This window comes from Sus scrofa, chromosome 3 (genome assembly GCF_000003025.6).
Source record: "Sus scrofa isolate TJ Tabasco breed Duroc chromosome 3, Sscrofa11.1, whole genome shotgun sequence".
Taxonomy (NCBI): domain Eukaryota; kingdom Metazoa; phylum Chordata; class Mammalia; order Artiodactyla; family Suidae; genus Sus; species Sus scrofa.
The window spans coordinates 103,010,502-103,034,960 of record NC_010445.4 but is presented as its reverse complement, the minus strand read 5'-3'; the positions used below and the strand labels follow the sequence as shown (position 1 = coordinate 103,034,960).

General features: G+C 40.3%; 2 protein-coding genes across 2 annotated transcripts in view; one reads left to right on the top strand and one right to left on the bottom strand.

Moving 5' to 3' along the window:
* CEBPZOS (CEBPZ opposite strand) overlaps nt 1-24,459 on the top strand; it is a 58,942-nt gene that overhangs the window by 5,620 nt on the left and 28,863 nt on the right. The window lies entirely within an intron of this gene.
* SULT6B1 (sulfotransferase family 6B member 1) lies at nt 143-23,918 on the bottom strand. The gene is made up of 7 exons (XM_021087633.1): nt 22,763-23,918; nt 21,118-21,230; nt 16,636-16,725; nt 12,905-13,031; nt 8,359-8,453; nt 3,515-3,671; nt 143-951 (listed from the first exon to the last, which is right to left on the bottom strand). Exons 1-7 carry the CDS (start codon nt 22,959-22,961, stop codon nt 821-823), a joined length of 912 nt encoding a protein of 303 aa, XP_020943292.1. The 5' UTR covers nt 22,962-23,918; the 3' UTR covers nt 143-820.

The following is a 24,459-nucleotide window of genomic DNA, read 5'->3' as shown; positions in this document are numbered from 1 at the left end:
TGCTGTGTCTCATGCCTTTTGGATTGTTGTGGTTTTGTTTTTCATTTGTCTCTAGGTATTTTTTATTTCCTCTTGGATTTCTTCAGTAATCTATTGGTTGTTTGGTAGCATATTTTTTAGTCTCTATGTGTTTGTGTTTTTTACAGTTTTTCCTTGCAGTTGATTTCTAGTTTTACAGTGTTGTGGTCAGAAAAAATGCTTGATATGATTTTACTATTCTTAAGCTTACCAAAGCTTGATTTGTGGCCCAGCATGTGATCAGTCCTGGAGAATGTTCCATGTGCACTTGAGGAAAATGTGTATTCTACTGCTTTCAGATAGAATGTTCTATAAATATCAGTTAAGTCAGTCTGGTCTCAGTTTGGTCTAATCAAATTAGAATAGGATTTATTCATTTTATTTTGGCATAGAGTTAGAAGTAAATTTCCCCCAGCAGTAAGTTTGAGATGGACAGCACATGTGTTCTGAACCATAGTGAGAAAGAGGAATTATTATGAGAAGACAAAACACTGTGGTCATTTGGAGGCCTGTCTCATCTCTGCTCAAACAGAGACTTAGGTACATCTCTAATAGTGTCAGCTTGTGCTCTTCTGTGAATCCAGAGAATGAAAGAAGTTGAAACTCCAAGATTATATTAACAGTAGCTACCCTGTCCTCAAAAAATAAACTGAAATTTGTGCTCAAAAATTTCAGGTGTTATCATTATTACTAAATTTGTCTCATTTATATCTAAATGTTAATTATCATTATTTGATTGAATTATTGTTTAGTTATTTAAGTCCAGTTATTATTGATGAAAATAAAGCTGAATCAACCAGAATCAGGCCTGGCAGTATAAGTCATATTTCAACTTTGTTCCCAGGGCAGTGCCTGCTAAGCACTCTTTAAATTTTTCATCCATTTCTTGGTTCTGAGTTTCACTGAACAACTTTCTCCAATCACCAACTTCACCTATAACATACAAAGAACAGTAGAATCAGATATCTGTTAGAATACTTCTTCTTGAATTTTACCATTTTCCAGTGAAGAATTTCAATTTGAAGTGTGAAAATGGACATAGGAAAAAAATTACACATTCTTAAAAATGAATGTAATTTCTCTTGTAAAATTAACAATATCCATTTGGGCTTCCCCATTTCTGTGGTGTGGTAGGTGCTTTCTCTACATCACTAAGGGGACCGCTGACCTCAGTGACCTCCATCCCCACCCCTCTCCTGGGACCAAAAATGCATCATTTTGGTCTCTTTTTGACCATCATTTTTCTCTCTAAAGTCTTTGAAGACTTTAAATATCCCTTGAGATGTTAACATTTTATAGCAGGTTTTGGTTAAGAACCCAGATACTAAAAATCTTGCAAAAAAATTATTATTTTGCCTGAGATTAGGATATGTTTTACTGAATTGCTTTTAAAAGTAAAGGAAGTTTCTTCTTTTTAAAAAAAATCTATTGATGATTTGGATTAAAGTTGTAAGTTCCTTGTTGCATAGCCATTGAAATGTATCTTTATAAAGAAGATTTAATGATGTGAGGGAATGCTTAAGTATATGAAAGGAATAAAAAAAGCCTGTTTATAAATGTCATCGACGATATAAAAATCACAGAATAAATATGGAAGAAACGTGTCAGAAAGTCAAACCTTCCTCTGGTGGGAGAAATGTGGATACTTAATACTTTTTCACATCTTTCTGTGCTATCTAATTTTTCTACAAGGAATAGTGTAAATTTTTTTAATTACTACTTTATTTTAGAATTTTTCTATTCTTAAGAGTACTTGATTAATAATGCATGGAAAGGTTCTATTCTCCCCACCACCACCACCCCCGGCTTTTTGTCTTTTTAGGCCACACCCATGGCATATGGAGGTTCCCAGGCTAGGGGTCTAATCAGAGCTACAGCTTCTGGGCTACACCACAGCCACAGCAACACCAGATCTGAGCCAGGTCTTCTATCTACACCACAGCTCATGGCAATGCCAGATCCTCAGCCCACTGAGCAAGGCCGGGGATTGAACCTGCGTCCTCATGGATGCTAGTCAGATTCGTTTCCACTGAGCCACAAGGGGAACTCCTATTTCCTCCCCTTCTTAAAGCTAATAAAATAAAGTGTAAAAACCAAGGTTTAAGTCAGGACTGAAACCAAAGCCAGATTTATATTCAACGTTCCATTCACAGTGGATTTTTTAAATGGGTCTTCACTTGACAAAGTGTAATAGAGTCAAGTAGACCCATGTTCACAGCCTGATTGCGTCATTTATTAACTTTGTGATAATGGACCAATTAATATCTCAGTTTTGGTGCCCAGATTTGTCAAATTAAGGATTTAATGTATTTTCTGCTATAAAATTTAACCCCAGCAATGGGTCTAACACATGACTGATGCCTGATAAATGAGTTGTTGTTCAATGTGCTGCCTCTAAATCATGTTATCATTCATTGTATATGCAATAAAAAAGTAAACTGGCCGAGTTCCCATTGTGGCTCAGCAGTTAACAAACCTTACTAGCATCCACGAGGACACAGGTTCAATCCCTGGCCTCGCTCAGTGGGTTAAGGATCTGGTGTTGCCATGAGCTGTGGTGTAGGGCGCAGATATGGCTCAGATCCCTCATTGCTGTGGCTGTGGTGTAGGCCAGCAGCTACAGCTCCAGTTGGACCCCTAGCCACGGAACCTCCATATGCCCTGGGTTCAGCTCTAAAAAGACAAAAAGACGAAAATAATAATAATAATAAACTGGCAATCCCTGAGCTGTATTATACATTTCCATAGGAATTAGGATGCTTTAATGAAATTTAGTAAAATCAGTGCTATAGAGACAACTGGTTGCCTATCCTGTACTCTCCTGTACTCATTTTCTCTTTCCTCCTTACTAATAAAACCTTGATTTAATTAATAATACACCCCTTTTAAAAAAATTACATTTTTCAGCCAACAGCACTGTGAGAAGTGACCGATGAGCTGTAAGTCACTGAGTGAGGCACCCCACAAAGTTCTTTAAAGGGGGCTCACTCAGCAAATACACATGATTCTATCTCTTACCCTTCCCTTTGCATTTTAATAAAGTAATCCTTAACTTTATTGTAATGGTGGAGCTCTAGCTTCTCTCCTGTCATCACGAAGTGATGAGCAGAAAGGTAGAAGAAGCTCAGTACTCTGAAAGGTAAGGTGAATGAGTTCCCGCTCTGGCACAGGGAACTTCTCGGCGTCCCTGTAGCAGCAGGACCCAGGTTCATCCTTGGCCCAGCTCATTGGGTTAAAACATCCGCACTGATGCACCTGGCCATAGGTAGCAACTGGGGCTCCGGCCTGACCCCTGGCCCAGGAACTCCATGTGCCACGGGGCAGCCAAAATAAAAAGTCAAAGGTAGGACAGACCTGTCAGTTCCAATTCAGCTCTGTGTCCTGTTTTCTTGTGGAGGGGGAGAAAAGGAAAATTCTGTCTTATTTAAGATAAAGTCACTTGAATGGCTTGTTCTGTACAGATTGACACGAGCCCCAGAAACCAAGGCAGCTTTACCTTTTCGGAACAAGAACGGGCCCACGGCACCATGTGTTTCCTGGGACTGTGCTCGCATCGCCTGGAAGGTACTTTGGGCCGAGATAGTTTGAATCTGCTCCCCAGATGGAAAGAATCCAAAGAACTCAGCAATTTGTTTTATTCCAGCAGCCAGATCCTGAAAGCAGAATTTTAAAGGATAAAAATCTTTCTATGGAAATTGTGGCCCTAGCAAGGACAAGCTTCTCAGAGTGGTTTTGTTAAGCCTAACTCTCTAATTCATCTGTTCTACTCTTTCTTTATTTTGATACTTCTGTATAAATATTTGAAATATCCCTATGATAGTCCATATTTTATTTACTTTATAGTTTCAATTTATGACTCTTGTTGACCTATTCAGGGTATAAATAATGACAGTAAGCATTCATTAGTAGGTTAGAATTTTATGTAAGAGGACATGCATCATTATTAAAAAGCACCAATCTAGACCACCTGAGGAAATTAATGTATTTGTACATGCTCATTAGAATTCCCTTTTCTGGAGTTCCCGTCGTGGCGCAGTGGTTAACGAATCCAACTAGGAACCCTGAGGTCGCGGGTTCGGTCCCTGCCCTTGCTCAGTGGGTTAACGATCCGGCGTTGCCGTGAGCTGTGGTGTAGGTTGCAGACACGGCTCAGATCCCGAGTTGCTGTGGCTCTGGCGTAGGCCGGTGGCTACAGCTCGGATTCAACCCCTAGCCTGGGAACCTCCATATGCCGCGGGAGCGGCCCAAGAAATAGCAACAACAACAAAAAAGACAAAAGACCAAAAAAAAAAAAAAAAAAGAATTCCCTTTTCTTCTGAATCCTATCTGTAGCTAATGTTTGGTTCTAGAAAGAAAGGCTCATTTTTAAAGTCATACAAACTGGCAGGAATCTTGAAATTTATTATTTAACACCTTCATAAGTATCATCAACCCCCTAGACAGTACTGCTGACCAACGGAGATTTATAAATCTTCTAAAATGGTTTCTTAATCTGTATTCTACGAAACACAAATATACCTCAAGGTGGTTATAGATGTTTCATGGGGAAAAAAGGAGGGTAAAGGGTTGAGGTCAAATAAATTTGGAAGCTCTGGGTTAATACATTAAGTCTTCCCCCCACCTACTGCAGAATCTCTCAGTCTTTGTTTATTTATTTATTTATTTTCGTCTTTTTGCCATTTCTTGGGCTGCTCCCGCGGCATATGGACGTTCCCAGGCTAGGAGTCGAATCGGAGCTGTAGCCGCCAGCCTACACCAGAGTCACAGCAATGAGGGATCCGAGCCGCGTCTGCAATCTACACCACAGCTCAAGGCAACACCAGATCCTTAATCCACTGAGCAAGGCCAGGGATCGAACCCGCAATCTCATGGTTCCTAGTCGGATTCGTTGACCACTGAGCCACGAAGGGAACTCCAGAATCTCTCAGTCTTTAATATGCCAGTGTGCAATGCACATTTCCTAAAGGAGCAGACCATTTAATATGGCAGACCCCAGATCAATGTGAATAGGCAACCTCCTTCCAAACCCAAGAAAGATGTATTAACATCTGGGACAACACTAACATCCCATGGAGCACAAGCTTTACAAACATTCTAGACTAGAAGGGGAAAAGACTAAATTAGTATGTTCTTTCCGGTTATAGAAAAACATCCTATAGGAGTTCCCGTTGTGGCTCAGCAGAAATAAATCTGACATATCCACAAGGACATGGGTTCAATCCCTGGCCTTGCTCAGTGGGTTAAAGATCCAGTGTTGCCGGGAGCTGTGGTGTAGGTCACAGACTTGGCTCGGATCTGGCATTGCTGTGGCTGTGATGTAGGCCAGTGGCTACAGCTCCAATTCGACCCCTAGCCTGGGAACCTTCATATGCCACATGGAGGCCCTAAAAAAGACAAAGAAAAAAAAGAAATGCATCCTACAAACAGAAGGAATGGATTGTTATACTTTCCTTTGATAAGAATATCAGAGGATACTAATGTTGAAAACTCAGAGAGAGTATTTGACACATTCCCTTTTCCCTTTAACACACTGGTTTTTTATTTTTGTTTTTTGTTTGGTTTTTTTTTTTTTTTTTTTTTTTTGGAGGAGCTTCTTCACAGGAGCTCCAGGACTCTGGTTTCCCTCCTACATCTTTAGCCGCTCCTTCTTAGTCTTCTTTGCTAAATCCTCTTTTTCCCAAAATCTTTATGTCGAGGCTGCAGGCCTCCGTTCTTGGTCATCTTCTCTTCTCTGTCTGTACACTTCCAGACACAGGTTGGTAGTCTCATGGCTTTAAATGTCATCTACATGCCAGATTTATATCTGCAGCTCTTAACTCTTTCTGCATTCAAGACGTCAGTACCTCACTGCCTACGTGACCTCTCCGTTTGGTTGGCTAACAAACACCTGCACCTTAGCATGCCCCAAACCAAACCCCTGGTTGTCCCACAACCCTGCTTCACTGGCTGCATCTCTTACTCAAATGGTGACAACTCAGTCCTCCCAGTTGGTTGGACTAAGAATATTGGGGTGTTATTTGGCTTTTCTTTTTCTCTCATACTCTTTCCCTCATCCAATCTGGTGGCAAATCCTGTTGGCTCTTCCTTCAGTGTAAGCTCAGAATTCAGCCCCTTCCCTTCCCTCACTGCCCCTTCCAGTCTGAGCCACCATCTTCCCGTGCCTGCACTGGAGCAGTAACCTCGTCCTGGGTCTCCCTGCATTATCTTTCCTTTGCTCCAGTACATCCTACACCAGAATGATCCCATTAAAAACACCTCAATTCCTATCCCCCTTCTGCTCAAATCCTACAATGACTTCCCATTTCACTCAGAAATTTCTGAGTGAAAATTTAAATTTACTTTTTTTTATTTTTTACTTTTTTTAGGGCTGCACCTGTGGCACATGGAGATTCCCAGGCTAGGGATCGAATCAGAGCTACAGCTGCCAGCCTACACCACAGCCACAGAAATGCAGGATCCAAGCCACGTCTGCAACCTACAGCACAGCTCACGGCAACCCAGACCTTCAACCCACTGAGCGAGACCAGGGATCGAACCCGCAACCTCAGGGTTCCTAGTCGGATTTGTTTCCGCTGCGCCATGATGGGAACTCCTGAAAATTTAAATTTAAATTTAGCAAAGTAGGAGTTCCTACTGTATCTGTGGTGCAGTGGAAATGAATCCGAATAGGAATCATGAGGTTGCGGGTTCAATCCCTGGCCTCGCTCAGTGGGTTAAAGGATCCAGCATTGCTGTGAGCTGTGGTGTAGGTCGCAGACACAGCTGGGATCTGGCATTGCTGTGGCTCTGGCGTAGGCCGGCAGCAGCAGCTCCGATTACACCCCTAGCCTAGGAACTTCCATATGCCACGGGTGCAGCCCTAAAAGGTCAAAAGACTAAATAAATAAATAAATAATAAATTTAGCAAAGTAATTTCAGGGGCCTGCCATGCCATTCCTCATACCCCACCCCACCCCCTTACACCTGTCTTTGTTGGTTAGTCTCTTCTGGTTCATGCCTACAGTCCAGCCATATCTGCCTCCTTTCTGGCCCTTAATCATCCCGGGAACACTCCTACCTCAGGACCTTTGCTCCAGTTAGCCCTCTGCCTGGAAAGCTTCTACTGCAGTTACCTGCTTAGCTCACTCCTTCATCTCCTTCAGCTCTTTGTTCAGGTTACCTCCTTCCATGAGGTTCCTTTGATCACCCTGGGGTTTGTCCAGTACCCCAGGTCCACGCCCCCTGGCCTTTCCAGTTTTCCCTGATCAGCTATGCCATTTCTTCATTCTCACAAATTAACATTTTAAATTTTTACTGTTTTATTATTTATCATCCTGTCTCCCCGCCCCACCTTCTCCAGCTAGAATGTAAGCTTCTCTACAGCAATGAACTTTCTTTGGTGTTCACAGATATATCACAAGGGCCTACAACAGTGCTGAACAATCACTTGCTAAATGTTTGTGAAGAAACTGTTTTTAAAAATAACATTATATGGGGGAGTTCCCGTTGTGGCTCAATGGTAACGAACCCAACTAGGATCCATGAGGATGCGGGTTTGATCCCTGGCCTCGATCACTGGGTTTTGGATCCACCGTTACCAGCAGCTGTGGGGTAGGTTGTAGACTCGGCTTGGATCCCGCGTTGCTGTGGCTCTGGTGTAGGCTGGCAGCTATGGTTCTGAACCCCTAGCCTGGAAACTTCCATGTGCTATGGGTGTGGCCCTCAAAAGACAAAAAAAAAAAAAAATTATATGGAAAAATTAATTCGCAGCCAAAAGCATGTTCAATTAAACCTCAATAGAGACCTTGTTTTTGCTATTTCTAATTTGGACTTTCTATTGTAGAGGGGAAGTAAAGCAGCCACTGTTAGTAATAAGTTGCTAAACATTATTTTATTTCTGTTAAACAAATAACCTAAGCACATATGCATTGTTTGGGGTTTTTTTTTGCTAGCACTGTACCACCTATATGGAATATTCTTATTTTATTTTTTTTATTTTATTTTATTTTTTAGGGCCATACCCTCAGCATATGGAGATTCCCAGGCTAGGGGTCTAATCAGAGCTGTAGCCACTGGCCTCCGCCACAGCCACAGCAATGTGGGATCCAAGCCATGTCTGCAAGCTACACCACAGCTCATAGCAACGCTGGATCCTTAACCCACTGAAACCAGGGATCGAACCTGCTTTCTCATGGATGCTAGTCAGATTCATTTCTGCTGAGCCATGATGGGAACTCCTGGAATAGCCTTTTTTTAAATTGAGTATAATATTTGTTCATGCAACCAGACATTATGAGTAAGTGCTTTATGTTGTAGTTTATAATAAATCTTGTTATTGAATGCCAATAATCATAATCTCACCTCTTTCAGGTCTTCATATAATATGAGCTTAACATTTTCATCATTAAGATGTTTGTTCCAATTAATTGCAAAGTCAAAATAGCTTCCCCAAGAAACTAAAAACACAAGGGAAAAATAACTTTTTTAAATAACTGAGGTTAAATGATAGAATAAATCTTACAGTGAGGATAAAATGGTTAATGTATGCCCTAAAATATAAACTATACATATGTATATATGATAAAACAAGATATTTATAAGATTACACATTCCTGCTCCAAAAGAACTGGTGTGAGCCAGTCCTTTTGCCAGATTTTCTCATTTTCTTATTTTCATAAATAGTAGCAAAACTAAGCAAGTTGTAAAAATGGTTTCACAAGAACTACAAGATATTCATGAACATTTAAGGTGAATAAAATAATTCAGAAATAGTGAATGATACATGAAAACTCACAGATATAATTCCAGAAAGAAATGATGAGGTGAATGTTATCTAGATCAGCATTATCTGGTAAAAATGTCATACAAACAACATCTGTAATTTAAAATATTCTAGTAGCCACATAAAAAAGCAAAAAGAAGCAGGTGAAATTAATTTTCATATTTTCATTTAACTATCCCAAAATATTATCATTTAAGCATGTAATCAGCATAAATAATTAGTGAAACATTACACTTTTTTTAAATTCTACGTCTATAAAAGCTAGTGGGTATTTTATACTTATGAAGAACCTCAATTTGAATGCTATGCTTTTGTCAAAAATACTTGATGTTTGTTTAGATATTATAAAACTTACAATTGCAAATTAAATTCACATACACAGCTTGTACTAAACCTAGTTGAAAGTTTCCAATAACTGAATTGAGTGTTTTTAAATGTAAATTAATTAAATTAATTAAAATAAAATAAAAAGTTTAGCTCTTCATTGCACTAGTCACATTTCAAGCGCTCAGTTCCACATGTGACTAGTAGCTACCATATTGGACAGTGAAGATCTAGATGCTGGTTAACCAGGCTACTTACTAGCTGTGTGCATTTGAGAAGCTCCTTAAACCTCTTTGTACCTTACTTTCCTCATCTGTAAAATAGGATTGTTATGGCTTTTAAGAGAATTAACATGTGTCAAGTGTACATGTTAATTCTCTTAAAAGCTTTAAATTCTTTATTTAAAGTGCCTGATAAATAGTATCTACTTAACAAATGTTAGCTATTATTATTATATCATTAATAATAGTAATATTCTCACAGTTATTATCATTATCATCATCATGAAGCCTTTGCTTCAAGCCAGGCAGTTTCTGTATTTGCTGTGGAAAATACTGTTAAGTTTCCTGCCCCAAATCCAATACACCTCCTTTGTTGCTAACCAAACCCTGATTAACTGGGTCTAAGCCAGTCCAAGAATTCTGTTTCCCACGTTCTGCCTCCCTTAAAATTGTAATTGGTCACATAACATGGTTCTGGCCAGCGAGACACAAGCAGAGGTCTGTGGGAAGGTTTCTAGAAGACCATCTTGATGAGCCTTCTTCATGATCTGAAGGGGATGCTCTGAGGGACAGAGGCCAACTTGAGAGAAGGTTGCAAAAACCATGGAAGGAGAAGCCAAGGGGATGTCAGAGGTGCTGGTCCCATGTCACTGGGCTGCTGAACCAGTTGCCTACCTCTAGACTTCTTGAAAAAGGAAACTTGATCTGTTTAGGCCACTGTAGTCAACTTTTCCGCTCTTCCAAATGTACTATTAATTGATACGCATACACTTTATCTTTCGATTTTATTTTATTTTATTTTATTTTGTCTTTTGTCTTTTTGTTGTTGTTGCTGTTGTTGTTGTTGTTGTTGCTATTTCTTGGGCCGCTCCCGCGGCATATGGAGGTTCCCAGGCTAGGGGTTGAATCGGAGCTGTAGCCACCAGCCTACGCCAGAGCCACAGCAACGCGGGATCCGAGCCGCGTCTGCAACCTACATCACAGCTCACGGCAACGCCAGATCGTTAACCCACTGAGCAAGGGCAGGGACCGAACCCGCAACCTCATGGTTCCTAGTCGGATTCGCTAACCACTGCGCCACAACGGGAACTCCTATCTTTCGATTTTAAAAACAATCTAATATGACAAATACAATTTCTTTGCCCATTTTGTTGATGGGGAAATAGAAACCCAGAGGAGTTAAGTAACCACTTTATGGAAACACAATAGATTTTTTTTTTTTTTGTCTTTTTGTTGTTGTTGTTGTTGCTATTTCTTGGGCCGCTCCCGCGGCATATGGAGGTTCCCAGGCTAGGGGTTGAATTGGAGCTGTAGCCACCGGCCTACGCCAGAGCCACAGCAACGCGGGATCCAAGCCGCGTCTGCAACCTACACCACAGCTCATGGCAACGCCGGATCGTTAACCCACTGAGCAAGGGCAGGGACCGAACCCGCAACCTCATGGTTCCTAGTCGGATTCGTTAACCACTGCGCCACGACGGGAACTCCGAAACACAATAGATTATACGTATGGTCATCTTTTAACATCAGTCTGCCCCAGGGCTAGTGCAACCAAACAAAATGCTATACTGTGTTACCTCCCATAGGTCAGATATTCTACTTGTCTCACTATGACTAAGGAAGTCAGAATTTAGAGATCAAATGTCTTGCTCAAAATCATGCAGGCAGTGAGTGATTTGAACCTGAGTTTAAGTTCTAGCTCTGATATTTAATGACTGTGTAGCCTTTCTATGCCTTACTTTCCTTCTTTATGACATGGTGATGATAACAGCATTATCCTCAGAGGGTTCTTATGAGAATTAAAATAAAATTATGTGTGCTAGAGATAACATATAGTGCCTGGCATGTGTTTAGTGCTCAATAAATGGTAGTTATTTTATTCCATCTAACGTTAATCACTAATACAAAATAATAAGTGATGAAGCCCAATCTAGGCCTTCTCATTCCATATCTCATTTTTTTTTTTTTTGGCACATTCAGATGCCTCCATAAGTTGAATTTAACACGTTTACAATGTTGAAACTCCATCCAAGTTGTCACTGTCACTTTTTATCACTGTAAATCAAATAATTAGGCTGAAAGGATGACTAGACAACAAAGATCCCCTAAAACAGATTGTCCCAGTGACGAAGGGTTTTTCATCATTCAGTGTTCTCTGGTGTTATTAATGGGGTAATGTTTCAGGTGTGCTTTAACTGCCCCCATTTAGTCTTAGTGAGTGGTTAATTGACAAACCAAATCTCTTTTTACCAGTGCTTCATAAGTACCTTCTGGGCTCTTTTTTTTCTTTCCTACACCCCAACCCCAATATTCAGTCTTTGCTAAAGGCTCAGTACTGTACCCAGTGTCCATACATGTGGGACAACGTAGCCCTGCTCTGCTGATCACCTTTAAAAGTGGTCCTTCTAGGGGAACCTATTATCATCTGGCATTAATTCTTCCTTCTACGACACTGCAAAAACTCCGCAGAGTCACTAGCAAAAGGAGATTTTATTCATTTCTGGCCACATACCCATGGAAATAGTCACTGCCACTTACAAGCATTGGGACCATTAGCAAGTGATTTAAATTTTTGATAGCTAATACTGCCTTTTTCATAGTGTGCTGTTGTCTTAAATGAAGTATATAATACCTAGTTTAGTAGCTGGAGAATTTGTAGGCACTTAGAAGGTTGTAGTTGCTAATAACTAGCAGTAAAACATCAACATGGACTAACAAAAACTTATTTCCTTCCTGGCAAACAAATATCTTAGGTGTGGTTGCTCATCGTCGTGGTTTTGTCTTTTTTTTGGTGTTTATCATTGTGTTATTTATGGGAAGTTATTTAGAAATGCTTATGTACATGAGTCTGTTACAGATCTTTTTGTCCCATGTCTATTCTGTGGCCATTTAATACTCATAGTGAGCATATGAATTGTCCACATTATTTTTTTAAGAAGTGCTATATTGTTTGATGCACAGAAAACTTTATTTAAAAGCAACTTTTTGGTTCCTGGATCTATCTTATTTATTTTTAAAAATTTGTTATTGAAAAGTAGTTGATTTACAATGCTGCATTGGTTTCTGGTGTATAGCATAGTGATTCAGCGGTGTATATATATATGTGTGTGTGTGTATATGTGTGTGTGTGTGTGTATATATATATATATGTATATATATATTTTTTTCTTTTTAGGCCACCCCTGCAGCATATGGAGGCTAGGGATCAATTCGAAGCTACAGCTGCTGGCCTAAACCACAGCCACAGCAATGCAGGATCCAAGCCACATCTCTGACCTACACCACAGCTGGATCACTGCAATGCTGGATCTTTAACCTACTGAGTGAGGCCAGGGATTGAACCCACAACCTTATGGTTCCTGGTCGGATTCGTTTCTGCGGCACCACGAAGGGGACTCCCATGTTTGTTTTTTTTCATATTCTTTCATTATAGGTTCTTACTGGATATTGAATGTAGTTCCCTTTACTATACCAGTAGAACCTTGTTTATTTTCTTTCTTTATCCTATAACTCATTTGAATTTTCCTATTTATATGATCATCTGTTAAAGTAAGAAGGACTCTTTTACCAACAGCCATACCTTGTCCTTTCATGAACTGTCTGAAGAATTCATCCCAAGAGCCATAGCTTGGAATATCAGGAACATCATTGTGGAAATGGAAAAAAGATACTGCTGTGTCTTTAGGATTTCGAAAGATCACTAGTATCTAAAGAGAGAAAATTAAGTGATTTAGTTCTAAATTCTGAACTTTGCAAAAATGAAAGCATAAGCATTCTGTCCTATTGTAGACTACCTAATTTTGTTAATGTATAAAGAAAGAAAAAAATTGAGCAACAGGGGAGTTCCTGTTGTGGCTCAGCGGAAACAAACCCGACTAGTATCCATGAGGATGCGGGTTCAATCCCTGGCTTCCCTTGGGGGGTCAAGGATCTGGCGTTTCCATGAGCTGTGGTGTAGGTCACAGATGCGGCTCGGATCCCATGTTGCTGTGGCTGCGGCATAAGCAGGCAACTGTAGCTCTGATTCAACATCTAGCTTGGGAACTTCCATTATGCCACAGGTGTGGCCCTAAAAAGCAGAAAGAAAGAAATTGAGCAACCGGAGGTGGCAGATGGGGAAGTCTGGGAAGAAGGGAGAAAGAAAGAAGAAGAAGAAAATTGATGTAACAAAGAGCTTTTGCTAATGAGTTTAGACAGTAAAAAGTTGTATGTAGATGATGTAAAAAAGGGATAAAGAGCAAGCTCACAAGAGCATGGTCTGAAAAACCTTACTTACTGCCTCCAGAAAGTAATGCAAAATAATGTTAAGGACAGCAAAGAGAATGTTTAGAGTTTGATGGAAAAAGATCAAAGAAGGGCATGCCGAAGGTGCAGTAGGTGATGGGGAGGAAGCAGAACCACTGAATTTCCACGTTATGTCTGTCTTCCCTGATGGGGCAAGGGTTCATTTTTTAAAAATAAGTGTGAAATAAATGTTGTAAGGAGCAAACTGAAACCCAAGAGAACCAGGGACTGCAGACCACCTGCCTTCTCCAAGTGAGGCTGGGCCATCTGGCCTGAAGATTTCTTTTTCCAGAACTGAGGAAAATGGAAAAATACATTACTGAGCACTGTTAGTGACCTGGGAGGAATCAGAGATAACGATGCACAAGAGGTTCAGAAGACCGGAAACATCATTTCCCTGTCAGGAAGGAGGAAGTTGTGGTTTTTGTAAAGTACAGATTTTAGATGCGACGTTATAGATGGTTTGAGCCACATAAAACAGGAAATAGTAACAACCATGGGGCAACACAGGTGCTCTAAGAACAAGTCCTTTCTGACTAACTCCAAGTTTTGCTTGGGCATAGTTTCTAAATTAGCAGATTTGTTGCTTATGACTTCCTCTGCAAAATGGAAGGAAGCAAGCCGGAAGCAGAAGCAATGAGGCGAATAAAACTGACTGAGTACTCAGATGCAAAGGAGGCTGAATAACTAACATAAACCTGCCTGGAGGTTTTTAATGGCATTTTCACTGTCCTGACTAGACCAGCATCTAAATTTTACTGAGTGATTTTAGGTGAGGATATCAGATTTGTAGATGACACGAAATCGAGAGGGAATCAGAATCCCAGAACACCTCATCAGTCTCAAGACATGAACTAATGCTAACAGGATACAACTGAATGGAGATGGATGGGGTGGGTCTATAGACAGGTAGTCTGAAACCCACCTCTGTTTCCAGTCCACATGGAGCAGATTCTTGTCATGGAAGCATCTTATATTTGGGCCTCTGATTACCACTCAGGAGTCACCCTGGCTCATAGTAATTTATAACTTTACAGATAAAAAAATTGAATGGTGGGGCCAATGAGCTGTAGTGTATGGATAAATCCTCAGCACCAAACTCTTACCTTGGCTGTCACTTGTCTCTTGCCCTGTTGTTCTTGTGAAAGTAAAGCTTTGTTCAAAAGCCTGAGTGCTGCAAATCCAAATGCTTTATACATCACTTTAGTTCAGTGTCTTATGGAGTAATTCAAGGGGAAAAATAAGAGTCACTGAGATTTGTGATTCTACTGAATTGCATTAAAGCAGGGAAATGAGAGGTTAAAGTGATATTTCTGATTTGGGAGATTATTGATGTAAAGAAAAACTGTTTTACAGAGCTGTCCTCTGCTATCACAGGGACAGAGGAGTCTCTTATAATTGGAGGGGGTGAGTAGTCCAGACAGCCACTTGGTGGAATTCAGGCACGTAATCGGGGTTAGGCAACCTTCAAGGTACTTTCCAATTCTGCTCCTAAGATTCTTGTTCCATAGCCACCGGCTGTTAATTCTAAGCCTCCACTTCCTGGTCTTCCCTCCTCCATTATTTCCCCTCTTCCCTCTTACCACTGCCATATCTTAACTCTTTTCCTCCTTTGTCTTCCCTTGCTGTTACTGCACTATCCTCCTGTTCTGTTTTATTTTGTTTTTCAGCTGCACCCACAGTAAGCAGAAGCTCCTGGGTTAGGGACTGAACCCACACCATAGCAGTGATCCCAGCCACAGAAATGACAATGCTGGATCCTCAACCCACTGAGCCACCAGGGATCTCCTCCTCCTATTTTTATTTGTGGCATTCGGGAGTTTAAATCTTCATTTTATTTTACTTTAATTTTTATTCGTTTTGTCTTTTGTCCTTTTAAGGCCTACCAGCGGCATATGGAGGTTCCCAAGGCTAGGGGTCTAATTGGAGCTACAGCCGCTGGCCTACACCACAGACATAGCCCCACCAGGTCTGAGCCACATCTGCGACCTACACCACAGCTCATGGAAACGCCAGATCCTTAACCCCCTGAGTGAGGCCAGGGATGGAACCTGCAACCTCATGGTTCCTAGTCGGATTCATTAACCACTGAGTCACGAGGGCAACAGCTAAATCTTTATTTTAATTAGTTCTAATCTTTTCCTCTGAAGACAGAGAAAGATGAATGGAGGTGAGACCAGGTGACAGAAAACAAAAAGGATTGGGTAAAAATTAATAATTATGAAAATCCGTCAGTAGTGATTAATGAGACGTGATTTTAAAACAAATGATAAGAGTAACCGAGGCACATTGCAATTATGTATGCTTGATATGAAATTTACTGTTATTTGTGAAATTCAGAAATAAAATAGTTTCAGACCTCAGGTAAATAGTGCTCACCAGAAAGAACGGAAGGAAAAATTTTTGCTCATTTTCCTAGGTTGTATTCTTTTGTTAAACACTCTAAACATCCTAGAGGGGTGTTCAAATCTATTCTCTCGAAAACACGTTTTATTTATTTATTTATTTATTTATTTATTTATGTCTTTTTTGCGATTTCTTGGGTCGCTCCTGTGGCATATGGAGGTTCCCAGGCTAAGGGTCAAATCAGAACTGTAGCCACCGGCCTACACCAGAACCACAGCAACGTGGGATCCAAGCCACGTCTGCAACCTACACCACAGGTCACGGCAACGCCAGATCCTTAACCACTGAGCAAGGCCAGGGACCGAACCCGCAACCTCATTGTCCTTAGTTGGATTCGTTAACCACTGAGCCACGACGGGAACTCCTTTTTTTTTTTAAACACGTTTTAAAATATGTTCCATGCTATGTATATGTTTTATATCCTGGCTGAAAATGCATTTGATTTGAATGCAACTATAGCAGATATATCTGAAGAAACAGCAACCAAAGAAAGACCACTTCATCGCACACTTCATTTATTAAAATTCTGTGATGAGTGGCAAACTCATCCTCTACCTCAGAAAGCCAATATCTATACATTAAGAACTTCAAACAGAAATACCAGTAGGAAGGAGCACTCACCTTGGCTTTATTCTTGAAGATGGACCCAGGTAATTTGTCATAATGGAGGTGAGTTGTCAAAATCCTTGGTGATGGAAACTGGCTCATTCTCTTAAAAATATATACAATAAGGTGAAAGCATGTGTTGTGTTTTGTGTGTGTGTGTAATGAATTACTCCTAAGTTTATTACCCGAACTGTAGTTTCAGTTATTACTATTCCTCTCTCTTCTCTTCCACACCCTCCTCCAGATTTTCTTTATTTCTATTTTCTTACTTTGTGGGGGATGAGGAATGGAAAATTAGACATAAACAAATAAATAATTTAAAACTTCCTTTTGAATTTCTTTCTTCCATCCCACTTCCCATTGCTCATTTTTTTAGATTGTTTTTTGGGAAAAATTTACCTTTTCCCACAACCATACCAAGTTCATTTTCTTCACAACAGCTCAAAATCTGCAATCTACTCTTTCACTTAAATGTGGATCTTTTCTCTATTCAAAGTCATTAACAGAAATGTTCAAGCCTTTCCATGGCCCCTCCAAATCCATTTTTAACATCTAGATCTTTCTTTTTTCTTTTTCTTTTTTTTTTTTTTGTGGTCTTTTTAGGTCTGTACCCGCAGCATACGGAGGTTCCCAGGCTAGAGGTCAAATTGGAGCTGCAGTTACCAGCCTACACCACAGCCACAGCAATGCAGGCTCCGTGCCACATCTGCGACCTACACCATAGCTCACGGCAACGCCGGATCCTTAACCCACTGAGCAAGGCCAGGGATTGAACCAGCAACCTCATGGTTCCTAGTCAGATTTGTTTTCATTGCATCATGACGGGAACTCCACATCTAGATCTTTTTGCAACCAACAAAACTCCATGCCATCAAGAATACCGATCAAACCTAAAAGTGCATAGAGTCATTTAAATATCTGAGAAAATAGTTTACAAAAGAAATTCTTATCACGGTTTCTGTGATTGATTCTTTTTTTGTAACCTACTTCTGATAATTTTAAAAGTAAAGTTGCCTTTTGAATCTTCTAGGGTGAAAGGTTTTATCTTAAAATCAGATCTTTAGTGTATGTTATGGGGGGGTGCTAAGGCTTCAAGTGCTCATTTTCATTCATATAAAGTCATTCAATTTCAGTCACATCATTTCAAGTGAGGAAATGATATTTAAACATTTATAGGCAATTATTCCGTAAAAACTTAGTGGTGACCTCAACTCAAGCAAGGGGGCAAAAAATAACTTAAAACTTTTTTTTTTTTTTTTTTTTTAGGGCCGCACCCTCGGCATATGGAGGTTCCCAGGCTAGGGGTCTAATCGGAGCTATAGCCGCCGACCTATGCCACAGCCACAGCAATGCTAGATCCGAGCTGTGTCTGCAACCTATACCACAGCTCACGGCCACGCAGGATCCTTAACCCACTGAGCAAGGCCAGGGATTGAACCCGAAACCCCATGGTTCCTAGTCAGATTAGTTTCCACTGTGCCACAATGGGAACTCCCTAAAACTTTTTTTTAAATGTGTGTACATGTATAACTGAATCACTTTGTTGCATAGCAGAAGTTACCACAACATTGTAAATCAACTATACTTCAGTAAAACTTTAAAAAATAAAACAATACAAAAATTTTTGGGGGGCTATGCCTGTAGCATATGGGAGTTCCTGGGCCAGGGATTGAACCCACACCATAGCAACAACCCAAGCTGCTGCAGAATGGCAATGCTGAATCCTTAACAAGAGAACTCCCAAAATTTTAAAAAAGTCAATGATACAGATTCAAGTGGCGATTAGTAGTCATAATACTTGACTTACATTGAATTACACTTTTTCAATTTGGAAGTGCTTTTGCATTCATTCACAACAGTCCTCTCAGGTAGATATTATAACCCCCATTTTAGAGATTAACAACAGGCTTTGAGGCTTTAAGTGCTTTGTACAAAATCACACAGATGGTAATTTTCAGATTAAGTGATAAAATGCTGTTTCCACTAAACTGCACAACCAAAAATCACTTAAAGACATAAGAGAAATGGTAGAGATCCTAAAAGGATTAGAAAAATATTCAGGGGAGTTCCCATTATGGCGCAGTGGAAACGACTCCGACTAGTATCCATGAGGATGTGGGTTTGATCTCTGGCCTCGCTCAGTGGCTCAGGGATCTGCTATTGCTGTGAGCTGTGGTGTAGGTCACAGATGAGGCTTAGATTCCGCGTTGCTGTGGCTGTAGTGTAGGATGGCAGCTGTAACTCCAATTTGACCCCTAGCCTGGGAGCTTCCATATTCAGCCCTAAAAAAAAGCAAAAAAAAAAAAAAAAGAAAGAAAAAGAAAAAAGAAAAGAAAAAAGAAAAGAAATGCTGGGAATTACCTTAATAGGAAGAGCAACTTTTTATGTCATAATTAGGGCAAGGATTTAGAATGCAAGAACCCAGAGACAGAAGAAGCACTTTGATTTACCTTCATACCAAAGTACCTGGTGAAAAAGGAAGAAACCAGGGAAGGACCAGGAATACCCGGTTTCCCATGAGAGAAAAGAGAGGTTGCCAGAATACTGGGTGCTTAAGCTCAGAGTGAAGTCTTGGCATGTCAAAAGCTTAGGAATAAAAAGTCTTCCCAAAGTAGTAAGTAACATCCCAGGAAGTTCCCTGCTTACAAATGGTTTGCGTTACAAAGTTTTGTTTCTAAATTAAAATGGCAGAACAATCATATAAACAACATAAAAATGTGTAAGCTAGCATACCAAACCCTATGTCAGTCATAAGAGAAACTTGTTTATCTCTGATAGGTAACAATGCAGACAAATAAAATCATAGTGTTTATATTGGTAAGGTGAGTTATAACAGGTAAGGTAACCTGTGATCCACAATGGAATACAGTTTTAAAAGAGAAATTGGAAAGCTAGATAAATGTTAGTATCATTTTTAAAGATGATACTAAACATTATTTATTTGTTTATTTTTGGCTGCACCCATGGCACACAGAAGTTTCCAGGCCAGGGACTGAACTCACACCACAGCTGTACCAGAGTCACAGCAGTGACAATGACGGATCCTTAACCCACTGACACACAAGGGAACTCCTAAATACTCTTTAGGGAAGGTTACCAAGTGGCCTGCATAGCGGAAATCAATGAGGCTGTTTATCAGCCTGTCCATTTCTAACCTAGGAAAAAGCTTCTTAAGACTCCTGTGAATCTGCATATGGGTGAAATTTTGTAGAACTATAGACTATAAATGTTAATTTTACTCTATGTTAATTTAAAAATAAGATTTTAAAAAGTGATAATGAACCAAACTGCAGAAGGAAAAAAAAAAGGACTCCTGTGCACTCCTGTGCTGGTCCTGACCAAACTCACTTCTGCTGTGCTTATGACCCTCTAGGCCTGTTGCAACTGTGTCTCTTTGACTCCTCCTGAGGCTGCAGCCAGCCACATCCAGGAATTAGCACTCGCCTCCCCACCTCACCCACTAGGCCCTGAACACTTCATTTACAATAAATACTTCTGTTACTTTGGCCCAAACCATGGACATGAGTTTCCTTCAACCTGGGATCCAACTTTTAAGTCTGTATTTGTCATCATGCCAAGTGTCTCCATTTCTTTCAAGATGCTGTTTCCTAACTCCCTATGTGACTTTATTTTTAGTAACTGAGTTCGTCCATCCACCTGTTGGGAACCTTGGTGGTGAACAATTCTTTTTTTTGTGTGTGTATGTCTTTTATTAGGGAGCGGGGACCGCACCTGTGGCACATGGAGGTTCCCAGGCCAGGGATCCAGTCGGAGCTGTCAGTGCCAGCCTACGCCACAGCAACAGCAAATGCCAGATCCAAGCCACATCAGCGACCTACACCACAGCTCACTGCAACGCCAGATCCTTAACCCACTGAGCGAGGCCAGGGATTGAACCCGCAACCTCATGGTTCCTAGTCGGATTCATTTCCACTGCGCCACAATGGGAACTCCATTGGTGGTGAACAATTCTGCAAGTTTTGCTGAGCCTATGTGGGTCCCCTTTGGGTACATTCTTCCCCCTCTCAAATGTGTTTTGGGTGTGTCTAGGCCTGGAGTGGGGACGGTCATCCTCTCACCTGTTCTGTCCAAGCACTGAAGTCCTCAGGCAGATCCTTCCTCTCACCCTTTTCTTGCCTTCCCTGGCAGCGAGCCGAACATCCTGTCTCACACCCAAGCCCTAGTTAGTTACATTGGTTAAGGTGAATAGTAACATGTGGTAAAGCAAGTAATAACAGGTAGGATGATCTGTTAGAACCTTCACCCACATTCTTAATAATTTAATCATTTGTAAAATGGTGATAAGGTTATTTTGCAATAAAATGAAATCATTCCTGAAAAGTGATATTTCATTATATGAACTTATACGTCAAGCATATAGTAAATTGCAATAATTATTGGTGTTGTATTTTCTGAACTCAAAACCAAAAAAAAAAAAAAATACCCTCAAAGGGAAGCAATAATTTGCTGTAAGTTTAAAGGCTGCTTTGTACCAACCTTATATTTTTCTGGGTCCCCACATTCAAGAACTGGGAATTCTGGATATTCAAATTTTTTTTTAGAATCGGCGAATATTAATTCACTAATGATGTGAAGAATCCAATTGGAACCTATAAGAAAAAAAATCAGTCTTGATATACAAAAGATTCTTGCTTTAACATATATATCATAAAAATTAAAATCTATAATCATTCTCTGATATGTATAATTGGTTCTTCTGCATTCAGAATAACCTGGACTACGGAAAGAGGTAGAGTTTTGTGGAAAATAGCATTTACTTACATTGGTTTAAAAATCAAATTATCTTGCTTCTCAAATTTCTCCTTTAACAAGAGGCAATGCTTTTTATTTTAAATCTAGAATATCTGGAGTTCCCACTGTGGGTCAGTGGTTAATGAACCCGACCAGTATCCATGAGAATGAAGGTTCGATTCCTGGCCTTGCTCAGTGGGTTAAGGATCCGGCATTGCTGTGAGCTGTGGTGTGTTGCTGTGAGCTCTGGTGCAGGTCTTAGACATAGCTTGGATCCTGAGTTGCTGTGGCTGTGGCTGTGACATAGGCCAGCAGCTACAGCTCCAATTCGATCTCTGGCCTGGGAATCTCCATATGCCACAGGTATGGCCCTAAAAAGACAAAACAAAAATCAAATAAAATCAAATCAAGTCTAGACTATCTTCCTTATAGAACAATGTTAAACCATAGAAATGATTATTTATTTTATATCATATATTTACCTTACATTAGTGAATATTTTCTATAGGAGTATATAACTTTGGTTTTATAAAAACCCAGCATCAATCAAGAAAAGGAAAACATGGGAGTTCCCTTGTGCTGCAGTGGAAACAAATCCGACTAGTATCCAAGTCTGGCCTTGTTCAGTAGGTTGGGGATCTGGTGTTGCCATGAACTGCGGTGTAGTTCACAGACGTGGCTCGGATCTCACATTGCTGTGGCCTTGGTGTAGGCTGGAAGTTGTAGCTCCTATTAGACCCCTAACCTGGGAACTTCCTTATGCTGTGGATGTGGCCCTAAAAAAGAAAAAAAGAAAGAGAAAAGAAAAGGAAAATATGAAATGGAGTTGGCTTTAATAAACAAAGATGAAATAACACTTTAGAATATCAAAAGTAGTTTGTGTAAAATAGAGTAATTTAGATTCTTAACATCTTATCCTCCACTTAGGAAGGAGCACTGTAAAACTGACTTGAGAAACTAGAATATTGTTGTTTGATCCTGAAAAATAATCTATTACATGGAAAGCTTAGAAGTTTATCGACATGGCCATGCTTGACTTCAGCCCAAAATCAAGATGAAAATCTTGACTACTCTCAGTGCTCCTTGGTACCTGGACTTTCCCACATCCCTGCTTCTGTTTGCCAGCCCCGCCATGCATTTACTTCTACACTCATCATCTGACAGGTTCTTCACACAGGTTTCCTTCCTCCAACACTGGGGTTTCAAGAGCTAGCAGTTCTAGTCATTGGTCTTACAAGCTCTGTTCTTACCCATCGTGGCCATCCTCCTCACTGATTTCTGGCTGACTTCATGAAGCGATGAGCTGCCTTCTTCCTTGCACCTTTCGCGCCCCCCCCCTTTCCCCCCGGCTATGAAAAAGCACCCTTGTAGGAAAGGATTTGTTAGTTACCGCACTTTGGATAAGACGCTAGCACTATGTCATCGCTTCTGGCTTCAAAGGTGTCCAAGGCTTGGAAGGTCTTTGAGGTGCACATAGTGACTGGGTAAGGAATCCCCTGATAGGTGAAAAGCAAGTGAGACAGTGCAGTTTCTTTTGATTTTTCCAGAGCTTCATCAATGTAGTCAATAAATTTGGAATTAGTGGCCATGCTGGTTCCCTGCTAATGAACTGGCGCTATGCTTGTCCAGGACCAGTGATGGCTTTTAATGGAGGTGAAATAAAAGATTCCTCCCATTCACATGAGAAAGAAAGAACTTAATTCTTATCCACTCCCTACCCCCACCTTCTTGCATCCACCTCTGACAAAAGGCACACCACAGGTGCAAAACAGGCTGAGGATCAAGGGTTGATTATGTTACCATTATAGGCAACCTTCCCAAGGAAAGTAAGAGTAGAATCTCTTAATAGATGATAATAGATATTAAATCTCTAACACATAGTTATTTAATTGAATCAGGTATATAATTTCCCTATTAGCAAAAAGCAGTTCATGGATGAAACCTCTCCCCTTGGTTGATGGCTTTGCACATACATCCTCCATGGTGTGATTTAGGGGCAGAAAAACTTTCCCTTCTAGGTTCTTTGGCTGATCTAATAATTAAATTGATATAAGACAGATCAACAGGAGAAAAACCAAAATTATGTATGGGGGCTCCTTTATAACATGCAGATTCAAAAGGCGACTAGGTAATTGAAGCTTAATAACATCCTGAGTTTAGGAAAGGGGTAGAGGTTTGGGGATACAAACGGGAGGAAAGCCATCCCTGGGAAGGCAGAGATGTTTGGAAAACTAGGGTTGTACTGTTAGGCAGATAAGGTTTTTAGGGGAAAATGGTCTTTTCCTGGTACAGCCCTTTTTTTCCAATAAAAATTTAGGCAGTTGAGGTGGGAAGCAGAGAGCTTTTCCTGAATCTAGTGGGTTTTTAAACTGCTTTTAGCACGAAATAATCTTCATGCCAAAGTGGCATATTTTGTGGTGGCAAAACCCGGTCCCCTTCATAACAAGGAAGCAGTGAAATTTCCAGGTAATTCCATGGGGTGGGAAAGCAATCCTTGGCACCAAACTCAGATCTGTCATTCACTACCTCAGTAAACTTAGAAGTCTGCGGACCTGGGAGTTCCCTTCTGGCACAGTGGGCTAAGGATCCAGCATTGTCACTGCTGTGGCTTGGGTTGCTGCTGCAGTGTGGGTTTAATCCCTGGCCATGGGTGTGGCCAAAAAATAAAAATAAATTTTAAAAATTAAAAAATAAGTAAATAAATAAAAAAGTCTATAGACCTGAGTTTGGATCTTGGCACCACTGCTTACTAGTTATGTTTTGTTTGTTTTTGCTTTTTTATGTTTTATTTTAGTAGAATTAAAATGCTGTGTTAGTTTCAAGTGTACAGAAAAGGATTCAGTTCTTTTTCAGATTCTTCTGCATTATGTGTTATTGCAAAGTACTGAGTATAGTTGCCTACAACAGTTGGTCCTTGTTGTTTATCTATTTTATATGTAGCAGTGTGTATCTGTTACTCTCCCAAACTCTTAATTTATCCCTTCCTCCCCCTTAACCCTTTGGTAACCTTAAATTTGTTTTCTGTGTCAGCAGATCTGTTTCCATTTTGTAAATGAGTTCATTTGTATCATTTTTTAAGATTCTATA